Source organism: Aricia agestis, chromosome 8 (assembly GCF_905147365.1).
Source record: "Aricia agestis chromosome 8, ilAriAges1.1, whole genome shotgun sequence".
NCBI classification, from domain to species: domain Eukaryota; kingdom Metazoa; phylum Arthropoda; class Insecta; order Lepidoptera; family Lycaenidae; genus Aricia; species Aricia agestis.
The window spans coordinates 16,176,625-16,190,457 of NC_056413.1; the positions used below are offsets into that span (position 1 = coordinate 16,176,625).

A 13,833-nucleotide genomic window follows, 5' to 3' on the forward strand; every position below is an offset into this window, starting at 1 on the left:
TAATATCAGAATTTCGTCAATATTTTAGTTTTTAAACTCGTAATTTCATTCCTCAAATCAGGATATATTTCGGTCTGAATTTCCTGTGGAATAATTAAAACACATCCTGTCTTTAAGGTGCACTTTGGTCGGTATCCGCTTTTAGTGTCCTAAAACATTTGAACACTAAATCAACATTTTGGTAAACAAAATGGCGAATTTCCTTTGTGACTCAATTAACACCGTTTAGCGAGCTGGTGACAATGAGGAAACACACTTTAGCAACCAGTTTTTGCACTTAGCAACTGTTTTGTTTTGTCAATGTTTCTGTTTTGAATTACATAGCTGTCGCAGTTTTCAATCCTACAAAATTATCCCCGTTTAGAATAAATATTTCATGCCTTAGGAATTAGGTTATAACTTGTAACATTATTTTACTTGGGGTATAAAAAAACAAAACGTACCTAATGCTTCCTGTGTCATACGGTATGCCACAAAGTGAATTTAAATAATTTTAACAATGCAACTGATTAAAGAATTTGTACAAGACTTCCCTTGTCGAATGCATCACCGAAATCTTTATGCGCTATTGTTTCATCAATGTCCAATAGCCTGACATCATTCGATGGTGACAACGACCTGAAATAATAAATTATTAAAATTTCACGCTCGAACGCTTAGAATGTAAACATTTTGCATAATTTCTTGTCTCGTTTGTTTTTTTTTTTCATTATTCAAATGCAAATACGGATACGTCTTTAGCGTTGTCAATCGTCAGAAGAATAAGTACGACATAGTTACTTGTTATCGTTTCCATCTATGATTATTCATATGGAAATGCCTTATAACATAAAAGGTTCTTCTTAAATGCATGAAATACCATTCTTGAGAACTTAGAACTTCTGCTTTATTTATACCTACGTCAATAAGCATTCGGAAACTCTCTTATTCCAATTGCTCATTTAATTTTTATCCAAAACAGTTTTACTACTAAGTACGTATCTACAGTGTGATTTTTCATCTGCGTCATCTCATCTGTATTATAAAATGCGTTCATTAATCATCTGTCAGATATTTTTTCAACATTTCTAATGATTTTCTTATAAAATAAATTACAAGCCATTCAGCATATTGGCTCATGTACCGAGCATATTACACGAATAATCAATTTCTATTATACCCGGCAACGCGCTTCAATCAATCATCCATTTGCATGTTTGTACACTCAAAAACTTGCGCAATCAACTTTTTCTATAGTGAAAAAACATGTTAAATATTTTAAGTGTTGGTGTTTTTGTAGGACTTCCATTTAAGTGCATTAGAAGCTTGTCAGTCCGTTGATTACCGTTCACGACCTGAAGATCGCTCACGTGACCTCACGTCAACGGTTTGTTTGAAAAAGTTAAGTGAAAAATCGGCTACATCTCATTTCATTGGTTAAAGGTCATTTATGATTGTTTTTTGTTTTTGAGCTGTTACTTTTTTACTACTGAATCTAGAATAGAACTGACTCTATAATAACTAAATTAGAAACATAGTCATGATGTAAATCTTCTGAGTGTTTTAAATTACTGTCAGGAGGAAAATCTAGTATTCAGTTCTAAAAGTCATTAATTAAAATGATAATACTCTGTTCATGTGAAGCAATTTGAATTATTTCCTGTAGGTATAATTTATTTCAGAATCATCCGCAAATCGTGATTCCCGCTTTGCGCAGACTTACCTGCATTTTGATGAAAACCTGAGAATTTTTCAAACTTGAAAGCCGAACCGATCATATCGATCGCGAATTTTAAGCGCCAGGCTAAAAAAAGCATTTAAGTATTCATGAAATTCTAGATCGGTCCCACCGCTGCCACCCACCGGATTACTCGTGCATTGGTCTCTGAATACAAATTCGGCTATTGTGAATGCATCGGCTACCATTCCTGATGCGTCCCCATATAAATTTTTGACAGTTTTAATATATGCAGATTATTCGCGGCTAAAATATTCAGGTACTGCTTCGACAATTTCTATTCCGTCTTCGTTTGATAAGTCCTAACATGTTTTATGCTGTAAGCCGATAATCGTCAGGACTGTCTTTGCAATTTTAATTCTTCTAGACGATAAATTCTCGTCGGCTTAGTCCGAAATGAATGGCCGTCCATAAATAACGATACGCTGAATGACTCACTCGATAGTCTGTAAATCCAGGGCAATATAACCGTTTGGTAACTTACTGTTGTGTCCTGATAATTTAGACCTAGAAAATATGAACTTTCCTACTAATCCAAAAATGGCCCAATCCCCTACCCTATTTATTCCCTTCCCTACAATTCCCTATTCCCTTCCTTACCCTCCCCTATTTCCTCTTAAAAGGCCGGCAACGCACCTGCAGCTCTTCTGATGTTGCGAGTGTCCATGGGCTACGAAAGTTACTTTCCATCAGGTGACCCGTTTGCTCGTTTGCCCCTTATTTCATAAAAAAAACAGAATCCACGTGAGTTTTGATAAAAGGAGAGAATTGATAGACTTCACAAAGATTTTCTTTTCATTTTTATCACGTGTCTAAGTTCCTGTACGTATTTGTCGCGCCTGTTTAAAAACGCTGTGCAATACTTTTACCAGTCCAATACGAAATATATTAATACTAAGGTGTGACGAATCGGTGCGTCGCGGTTTGATCTAACGCTTTATTTCTTTTAGACCTTGAACGGATAAGTCTAGACGTTTTTGCAATTTATAATTTTGCGCCAACGCATTTCAATTATGCGATATTACGATTTAAAAGTTCATTGGTCGCGTTCGGACCGCCATTGCTTTGGGAATTCATAAGGCGGAGTCAGCAACTATTACAAACTATACCTACCGTAATATCAGGACTAGGCGAATAATTATGAGTGGATGACCATATAACGCAAATGTGTATGTTGAGCAAAAAATTTAACGCCCTAAATCTAATTGTATCACGCTATATCCAATCAATTGTTCTCATTCGATCGAGAATTAATTGAGCCAAATCGATTTAATTGCGTTAAATTTAGATTTTTGGGGCAAAAATGCGGAAAATTATCCATCTTAAAGCATGAACAGTATTTGGCATGGTTATTCTTTAATTCGGTCTTAATATGTTCTGCTTAGCTCTTGAACAGTACCTAGTACCTACTTACTTAAACAGCCTAATTGCTAACAAGCAGTTTCCTTTTTATTGCCAAAAATTCCGTGGAATGACGCGACGTGCAATAATTTAACTGCCACTTCGGCTTATGATTTGTCTAGAAACAAGTCTCGTACCTGTCTGGTGCCAGTCATTGACCGGGGATGAATTGTGATTTTGCAGTATTAAATTCTGAATGCATGTTTTTATTGGATTGCATGAAATCGATTTCTTTTGTAGCTTTTAAATACACTCTAGCTGCTGGAGCTGTCCTAGGTAGATCTTGTTTTAGATTGTCTCCTTATTTCAGCAAAGTCACTCTTGACTACTCTTGAGTCTCATTGTATCGCTTCGAACTAATTTAGCTTCGACGGTCAATATTTCAAGTTAATTATATTGGAACTATTTTTTACCTGCTGCCCACTGGTGTTTCTGTTTGATGTATCTTGATTGATCTATGTCATCGACACATATAGCCTGTATATTATTTTTTTCACCAGCTAAGCGGAATGATTGGGCGTTTGAGTGACAATTTCCAAGTTTATCTATGCAGATGTCCTCATTGTTATTTGAAACCTGTTACAATTTAAACAGATGATTGACACTCTACATTTTGCGATTATCATTACAATACAATATTAGCTGGATAATACCTGTTCGATTTGCACCTAGACGGCTAGATTTGACCTTTAGGAGTCTTTTATTTGCAGCCATTGTTGTAAGGATGTAACAAACTATTGTCTAGATTCGAATTTCAATAATTAACCGTCTATTCTGTCGATAATGAAGCATAAACACGGTTACGCCCACGTACGTAGCTAATAATATATTGAATTGAAAAAACTCTGTAAATTATTATAATGACATCATTAAACAAAGTCCGACAATAGGCACTTCTGATCCGCGTATTAGCTTCGGCAGTGCTGTTTGCTGACACAACATCTACCGGTTCGGGAATTTGGCGAGTGTCATCTTGGCCTTAATTATTCTCATGCTATGTACACACGAGTGTTTGCCGAGGCTTTTGCGATCGAGGCCCGATAGGGTTGCCTTTGTTTGCACCGGCCTCTGCTAAGTCAATTGGTTCACCTGTTAAAACCACTACAGCAGTTTCGAATTAGCCGAAATCACTGCAAACATTCGGCTTTTAACGGTCCGATCTACTGCTGATTTTATCTATATCGCGATCCATTTATTTTTATTTAAAAGATGTAAGAAATTCGCTTGTAACGATTCGTATTAATTTAAGACCTGACTTTGACTCAAAAGACCGCCTCGTTTGGACACTAATTTGTAGATTTCCTGGTCCTAACTGTACAGACTTTTATAAATTGTGTCACTCACAAGCGGTAAATTGTTACAAGTAAATCTATGTTTTAAATTAATTTTCAAACAAATAACAGACTATAGGTATTTGTATTATATAATATGTAGACAACAAATAGCGGTTTTGCATGAGACATACTCTGATGAGTAAGTTTTTTTTTCAATTTAAATTAGTCCGGTTGATCTGAATTGATATTCAGATCAGCAGTCGGAAAGGGGCTAAGATTCAGTGGTTCAGTGTGTTTTTATTGCTGCGCACCTGACGTGACCTGTGTGCTGTATGCGAGTCCTAAAGTCTTCCACTCGCTCGCACCAATCAATCTCTTATCTAGCATCTAGTCTCTGCCTGCAAGATTTCTAGCTTTTTATGCGTCTGCCTAGCGGGGTCGATCAACTCGGATTCTGATTGCTCATTCATCTTACATCATTGTGGTTTGGGTTTTATTGAAATTGTTCTTTTTACCTTTTTCTTGATGTGTAATGTCATTAGTTTGATTCGTATTGCACGGATGGACACTTTGTTATCGGCTTAGAGTAACCACAGATTACTAAATAGTACCAGATACTTCACTCAATAGAAAATTTCCAATACCTACTGCTATAATAGCCTACTCCGTCGCGTCAGCCACCACTGCATGCTAAACTGTGCCTTAATGCTCAAGCGTATAGCTGTGATTGCTTCGCACCGCGCGATCACGTAGCAATCGCAGGGCTGCCTCTTTGATAAAATTAAATTAACATAACTTTTTGTGTCGATGTTATTGAGAACTGTGAATATGTTCTGACTTATATGTGGCAGTCCTAAATTAGTGCTGTACTGTGCAATCTAGATAGAACATAATTATTATAGACGTCAGTATGTAGGTAAAATAAAATAAAAGAATTAAAGTTACATATGTTTTATTTTAATATAATTTTTTATAAATTTCTTACCCTTTCTAAATTCTCTATTATTAAATTTGAGTGTAGCAAAAATTGGGGTTTATGAATAATCGCCGACTTTTCAAAATGTAGACAACACACAAAATGACTTTTTGGCTTGATATTTGGTCTTGCTAAATCGGGCCTACCAATCAATTCAGCCCATGTTTTACGCCTGAAAAAAAAATAAAAATTATAAAATAGGACAGGTCTTACTTTTAGTTTACCCTGTATCGATATCTGTCTTTATACGAAAAGTGCAAAAAAACATATTTGTTTTATGGGAGCCCCCTTGAACATTTGTTTTATTTAGGTTTTAGTATTTTTTGTTACAGCGGCAATATAAATACTTAATACAATTTGTGAAAATTTCGACTCTCTAGCTATCACGGTTCATGAGATACAGCCTGGTGACAGACAGATAGACGGACAGATGGACAGCGAAGTCATAGGAATAGGGTCCCGTTTTTTTACCTTTTAGTTTTAGGTAAGGAACCCTAAAAAGGCTTATCTTCGTAAATAATCCTAGAAAATTAAATTTAATAATTTACAAAATTGGTTTAAAATATATATAAGTTGGAGTGTCTGAGGTTTTACGCTTATCATTAACACGTATATTGTTTACAAATCGCATTAAAATCGAATCACCCGATAGTAAGTATCAAATTTTGTTTGTTTACATTAACAGCACGACAAGTTGAGACAAGTCCGGCCGCCGCGCGATTTGTGTTGGAAGTTTCGTATGTAGGTATTGATTTGAGCGACTGCTTATCAAATATTATTACAATTTTATTCTAATAAAAGTAGTTAAAACGTTAAAATAGTGTTTAAGATAGGTATAACGTTTCTATGTAACGAAAATATGTAAACATGTGTCTGAAAGGCAAGCTAATGCTTATTACGACAAATATAATAATATAATTTATCACTTACCTTTCGTCATTGCCAGGTAAATAGAAAAATGATAGGTGTTTATCCCTTCTTTTACTTGATTTGCACCCATCTACAGCACATAAAGTACCAGAAGGCATCGTAAGGCGCGTACGAACGAATTAAAATGTAAAAACACCCGTGCGCTTCGCTCGCGACAACCGCACTGAGCTTGGGCCTCCGGTGGCCCGAGACCGCTCGGTCGGGCGGTAGGTAATTATAGCGCGCAAGTACATGGAGTGACGGAGGCCTGGAGTAACGGAATGTTGATGTTTTTATCTCTATACAATGGTCTTTCGGTGTTCCTTAGCGCGAAAGTCATCACAAATAATTGGCAATGCTTAATCAAAAAGTTTGCCAATGAAAATATTGGCGACCATCTTCGCTATCGAAAAGTATAGGTTGCTATAGAGCATGCCATGTTAGATTGATTCTAGCCGCAGCACTTGTTGGTTATTTAGGGTCGATAACTTCAACGAGCATATCCGTGCCTCGCAAATTACTATTATATAACCGGAATAGCCATTGATAACGTCATAAGGGCCAGTGAAATGCCCTACCAGAGGTCGTGTCTTGCTCTTTTGTGTATTTATCTATTCATAGCGAATGAAGCAATTGTGAATGTAGGAAGTGGCCAATTGATTGGACTATGAAGTCTATGATATCTAGCCATTTGTGTAGCTTTTAATTCTCGAGTAATTTATCTTCATATATATTTATTATTTTATTATCTTTATATATTTTATTTTGCACTTGAATAATGTTTCCAGATGGTGTGTCTTCATCATTATTCATTAGCAGTTAAAACTGTCGTTGTTGTATTTATCGGTCATCGGTCATCGTCTCTCGATAGCGGCATCTCTTGTGTTCTTTACTTGCTCGTTTAAGTGTTCATTATGTCATTGGAAGGTACCACTTCCTTATTTAAGTGGTCTCCATACCACTAATGGGAAAATACATCATTTTATGTCGTATAATAAGGATTGCTAAAATTTTCGCAATTCAAGACCAGCAGAAAAAAACATGAATTTTGGGCAATGGTATTCCATAAAATGTGATAAAATTTTGTCCCACTGAAGTAGTAAAATAATTATCAAGCGATGCTAAGGTAACAAAAAATAAAAAAAAATTTGGGTTACCTGTCCAAGGTTAACAAACTTCTCATAATATAAAATACTATAAGCATAATTACTTAGCACAATGAAAACTTAAAATCAAACTGAAATATCTGATTATGAGAAAACTAGTATGCATGTTATTGGTATGATAAAGTTTCTTCAGAATGACGCTACGACTTAGGTACTGCACAAGACTTCTTCATAACGAAAGAGTTGTTAAAAGCCTGTTTTGCTTTGATAGGTTCTAAACCAGTAAACTACATAACGATTATAAGATTTATTACATTATTACGTGACGAAAATTGCCACATAATAGCAGTAAACAGGATTGAATAAAAAGCGTAATTTGTCTAATCAAAACAACATTAGTACTGGTCACTGGTTGAGATAGATGAATATGACCTAATCCACGAAAAAAGCAGTAGGTATTTAGTTGGTTGAGTTCCGGGATTGAGAAATTTAGGTATGAGTTGAATTGTCAGGACCAACTCAATAGTTGGTCCTGACAATTTAACTCATGAACTCTCGTAAAGGAAAGCATTTGAAAATTTTATTAACTAGAGACGGACAAAGATCTATAACATATTATGAAGTCAAATGTAAACGCATTTAAATCGTGTATGTTTTTAAAACTTCACACATCACACAATGCAAAAAGCTGCCTTCTCCATCTGATACATAATCGTTAATCTTAACTGGCGCACGTGTTCGGTCGATTTTAAAACCAGTTGCAATTTCCTTCAGGCAATTTCGTATTGGGTTATATAATACGAATTCGTTTTCGACCACAATGCCAAGGCCACGGGCGAAACGGGGGCGGGGCTGAGTGGCTGTAAATTAATCATCATGAACGACCGATGCACTTTCCTTCTCGATCCCATTCATAGCTCTCTAACGATCGCCAGACTTTTTTTGTCTCAGTTCTTGCAACGACCTAAATCCAGAATAACGGTCGTGGATTCGATATCTCGTGGTATTCCATGTAAATTCTCTTTATCGGTAATATTTATACTCTTAACGCTCATGTTTATGTGCGCTGGTGTTTCTGTGTTTCGGTCTGACGTGGGTGTCAGTCCAGTTGTACGTTTGAATTGTAGTAATGGGTAATGCTGCCCTTTGTCTGCCTTCGATGAGAAACACGACTGAATACATTTCGCCCACGATTCCGCGAAATGTGTTCTTTATTGTAATTTTTCAAAATCATCACTATCTCCTCAAAAATTGTTTTCCAGTAGCTGTCATTTAGTATGCGAATAAAATCTATTGCTTCTTCCGTTCTCAGATTTTGCCCAGCCGCGATATAAATAAAAAACCAGTTTGAAAATAGGTATATTTTGGTTCTATAATGTATGCCTGTTTTATAATTCTTACGTTCGGCCTATTGGCACGGTTGCTCGCCGCTCCGTAATGTTATGTAATTTATTCACAGCCTATACTGCCTCCGACTTCTGACTAATTTGTATATCGTTTTAAATATTTATTATGTTTGTCTAGATCCAACAGACGGTACAAAACCGGGTTCACGGTCACGTTCATGTGAAATGTGCACTTTTTTGCAGCGCGTTACTCGGAATATAAAGTTGTTTCGGCGTGAAAATTCCCATTAAATTTTAGAGCTAAGTGTTATTTTTCGAGACTTGGGACATAAATATAAACTTAATTTGCTAATTCCTAAAATTTTTAGAAAGGTTAAAGACATTAAAGCATACCTTTTTAGATGGCGGTAAAGTGTCTAAAAGTGGAGAGGAAATAAGTTGCAATGGCAAAACGTGAGAAGCCAATTATGCTATTGCTTATTTTTTGCTCCTCGCACAATAGGATTCGGGTAGCTGAACTTCTCAAGGATTTCGCGTTACGCTTCAGGAGGTTTCGCAAATTACCCAAGAGAGCCTCAAAATTTTCACTAAACATCGACATTATGCGGTAACTTGGAATACAGGCTGTAGCGGTTCAGGACATTTCATATGCGTGTGAATTTTTATTAGGTCCCGTTTACATAATTCGTTTGAATTGGAAAATTATTCCAAAATGTTGATTTCAATGCAATGGTAAAGCAAGTTACAAAATTTTACCACACTATTTCTCTGAATCTCGCTTTATAAGTTCGGTTAAAACAATAAGTTTTCAATTCCTAAGTTTTGATTTTTTCTGTATTTTTTAACATTTGCGTCTGTCTCTAATGTACTTTACATGTAACCAGTAAATGTACCGTGCTATGTAACTAATGATACGTACACTGATTCAGTGAATCACATCGTCCAAATTGGTCTATTCAATTCATCACAAGTTTTTGTACGCACTGATTTCGCCAGTGTGCCATTTGTCTTTTTATTGTACAACGGCTAATGAGTGCAACACTATTCAACGTGTATCAAAAACTCGCTTTGATTCATTTTTTCTAGCTCCATTACAAATGGTATAAACTTTTTCGCCTCTATTCTTATCTTTAATGAGTAATTCGGTGTCTGTAATGAGATTGCTCGTATAAAAAGTAGAAACCGCACGAGTCTTTTATTTTTTAGACTAGCAAGAATCTTATTCACTTTGTCAATTTATTTTATTATTTTAGATACCCGACGAATCCTGATTGGATATAGAACGAGCGGTAAAAATCTTTTTTATTGCATTAAAATTATAATTTGATCGTTCCATCTATGGATATTGGACATAATTTACAGGTTTTAGATTTCCGAGCACTAGATGTTGTCTAAATGGTCTAGCTCAGATTAAATTTAGTGTCTCCCGCTCGACCTGCGGAGATACCGATATCGCGTTTCGTCCACATTTTGCTTATCCGGTATTTGTTTTAATTTCTCGTTAATCTATGGTCATTGGATTTGATCGATAGTAATGAGATGCGCGTATCGTTCCCGTTTATCTTGTCTCCGGGCAACATCAATTAATTCTATAACATTTTCATGAATAAATACAATATATTTTAGATCGCTTTTGATACTGTTGTATAATGCGGTAGCGGTTTTGTGTCCGAACATGCGACATTAAAATTCTATTGAATGTTTAATAAGTGTTTTTCTGGAATAATGTTTTCTTCCAATATAAGTTATAACATAATAATATTGTGACTGTTTCTGTCGCCGGTGATTTATGTGTATAAGAAAGCTCGGATCTTTCAATTAAGCCAACAAAAGGAAATGCAAATGTGTAGCTATAAAGCGTCGCTTGCTGAAGAAATTAACATCAACGCGTTATAAACATGTATTGCCTGTTTTATCAACTCAAGTTACATCGAGTCTCATCTGTTTCCTTGTTTCAGGAGAACATAGATCCCTTCCCGTACAGCCTGTCGCCGGTGTCGGCCAAGTCACAGAAGCTGCTGCGGTCTCCGCAGAAGATGATTAGAAAAATACCGAGGCTACCGTTTAAGGTATGTGATTGCAATGGACCTTCTATATGGGCCCACTAATTATATCTGTAAATGTTTAGAAAGAAAAATGCGGAAATGGACAGATGATAAATAGATGTTTGTTATTCTCGTAAAAGCTACTGCACGAACATAGAAAAGTTTGGTTCGCACCAGGTTCGCATTATATTATTGGTTTACTTGATAATAATTATTATTATGTAGTTATAGGTACCAAGAAATTTATTTATTATGATGGTACGTAACTCGTAAGTACATGCTCAATGGTTGGTAGCGAAAGATATTCAGCACAATATTATTATACTTTAAACTACGAGACCAGTCAAAAAGTTGCAGGCACATTTTAATATTAAATATTATAAAGTTTTATGACTGTCACGTGCTTTGAACCATATTCTATTTATATTTTTGGTGGCAGCGGTGGTAATGACCGCTATACTTATGTCATATCTGTCCGGTTTTTTTAAACTCATAAGGCGTTAAAGCTCTTGAATTAATTTATTTTTATGTGACACCAGCAGAATGCAATTTTATATTTTGTTTGTATAGTGGGTGTAATCTATTCAAAAATATAAATATTGATATAATGGAACTATTCTATACGTGTCAGGATAATTTATGTGAGCATAAAAATAAAAATTTATGACTTTTGACTCGCATCATAATGCTTGTGTTTTTAAAGTTTTTTGGCAAGTTGCTAAGTGTGCCATCTTAAGTTCCTCAAAATTGATTGAAACTTTAAATGCCCCCATGCATATGTAGCAAATGAAGTTTAGACTCTGTGCCCTGTTGTGTCTCATTTCGAGGGGAGTTTTTGTTCCAAGACTCCAAATTTCATATTTGAACATGATGCTGGAATGTGTGCAAAATGACGTTGGAACCATAACTGCCCCAAAAACTCTATTAAGAGCAATTTACGTATCTTGTTATGCTTCAATATACCTCGTCCTCACTTATTCTACTAAACTGGTTCTTCTTCTTTCAGGTTCTAGATGCTCCGGAGCTGCAGGACGACTTCTACCTGAACCTAGTGGACTGGTCTGCGGAGAACGTGCTCAGCGTGGGCCTGGGCAGCTGCGTATACCTGTGGAGCGCCTGCACCAGCCAGGTCGGTGGAAACTTCTAGCATATTCTTTGTTTGTGAAACTGGAGGCCTACTCGGAAGCGCATTCAAATCTTCGGATCCAATCCGAAAGCCGACCGAAGTTTAGAAATTACCTTACTACGAAGTACGAAGTAACTTTAGGCTCGACTCGACTATCGTAGTCAAGTGACAAAGTGTGGAGTAACGTGGCAAATTCGGTTGGCCTGAGCCCCGAACCTTCAAACGAAATTATTTCTGAGTAGGAAACGGCCCTATCATTGAAATTTGCACTTCGGAGTGGGCCTCCTGGCATGGGCAATCGACACAATATCTACCAATAACGTAAAATAGCTACCAATAAATTGTCTGCTCGATCTACCATCATAGGCGCCGGCAGAAATAATTTCCAACGGGTTCAGATTTTAGTTTTCTTTCTTTTCTTTAATGTTTACTTTTTACGAACAGTGACTATTTACGTCAAGTGTCAACAGAATACATATTTTACTGCCGAAACATATCTTTGTACGGGATGGTAATAGGGTTACAGACGGCTTTTTATTTCAATAATTCCTGTTGATCCCGAGATTCCCAAGGGTGCAAGTGCACCACCTGGCACCCCCCTGCCGGCGCCCATGTCTACCATAACATAATAGTATTTTAAAAAGATAAAACCGACTTCAAATTTGTACGTAATTGAGTATTAAAAGTCGGTTAAAAAGCGACACATATGATGATCTAGCAATACTATTACTCTACATTCTCTCTACATATCTTCGCTAGCTTAGCATTTAGCAATATTAAATGATAACCAGGTTTAAGAAATAAATTATGCATAAGCAATTATTTTTAGTTAATATGCATACCTAAAAGGTAATAAAATTTTAGTGCGTCGAATAAAATGCAACAAAAAGTCGTTGGCCCATGAGGGGATCGAACCCGCGACCTTCGCGTTATTAGCACGACGCTCTAACCAACTGAGCTAATGGGCCGTCGATGCTGTGCTCGAAAACCTTGAATCTATGCGACGAAAATCGATAAGAATTTATTGAAATTGATAAACCTTAAATGTAATAAAAGTCGTCTAGTGTGTCAGAAAAATAATTCTGGTACCAATCGATTACATTCATTATCATCAGTACCCTACGGTCCTAGCTCCTAAGGATCTCTATCACTTGGGCTATGGTATAAGAATGCATTATATCAGCAATTATTATTACCAATTTATGATTATAAATCGTAATAAATGCCAAAAGAAGCATAGTAGTAGCCATTTCTATAAATTCAATTTCTTAAATTCAGCGAAAACTTCCACCAAAGTCAATGCACTATGTGATTGTGATGATGGCAATGAATTTGAACTCTAATCTCCGAAAAAAGCATTACAAACAAACGTAATCTCCAGACTTTTTATATAGCCTAAGTCTCGTACAAGAACCTAGACCGAAACTGGTTATGCAGTCGAAATGCAGGTTATTACACTGTGTTGAGCCGCGTACACACTGCGCCACTGTGATAGTCGAAGACATTATTTATGATATGTTTAAAATTATAATAGTCTATGTTTTTATAATGTCTATGTATTAATAATACTTTTAGTATAAATGTACTAAGCAATTCAGGAGCGCTGAAATTCTTCTATCACGTCCAAACTTGGCTCAGCCGAGGCGAGGGGCGAGTTCCCTTATTTGCTTAATTTCAATAACTTTTTATGTCACTCTAGGCCAAACACTATGGACTAAAATACCAATAGGATGTCCTATATTTTAACCACAGACATAGATTCACTTGATCTATGTCTGTGATTTTAACAATATTTGCGTAATTTGTTCACTTTTGTTAAAGTAAAGCCCAGTTTTAGTGCCGTAGGCTATTCTAAAATGCCAATCCTTTACTTGCCAAAAACAGTTTACATCTAAATTAATTACTTAAAGTTTTTCAATACAGTATTTTGTGG

At 36.0% G+C, this 13,833-nt stretch overlaps 1 protein-coding gene and 1 non-coding gene across 2 annotated transcripts in view; one reads left to right on the plus strand and one right to left on the minus strand.

Moving 5' to 3' along the window:
* The window catches only part of LOC121729342 (fizzy-related protein homolog), a 58,476-nt gene that overhangs the window by 31,015 nt on the left and 13,628 nt on the right, over nucleotides 1–13,833 (plus strand). Inside the window, exons 3-4 of the mRNA XM_042117823.1 lie at nucleotides 10,688–10,798; nucleotides 11,781–11,903. Coding sequence (XP_041973757.1) covers nucleotides 10,688–10,798; nucleotides 11,781–11,903 — 234 coding nt within the window. The remainder of the gene's footprint in view (nucleotides 1–10,687; nucleotides 10,799–11,780; nucleotides 11,904–13,833) is intronic.
* Trnai-aau lies at nucleotides 12,795–12,868 on the minus strand. The gene has a single exon. It is a non-coding gene; the product is annotated as a tRNA-Ile (tRNA).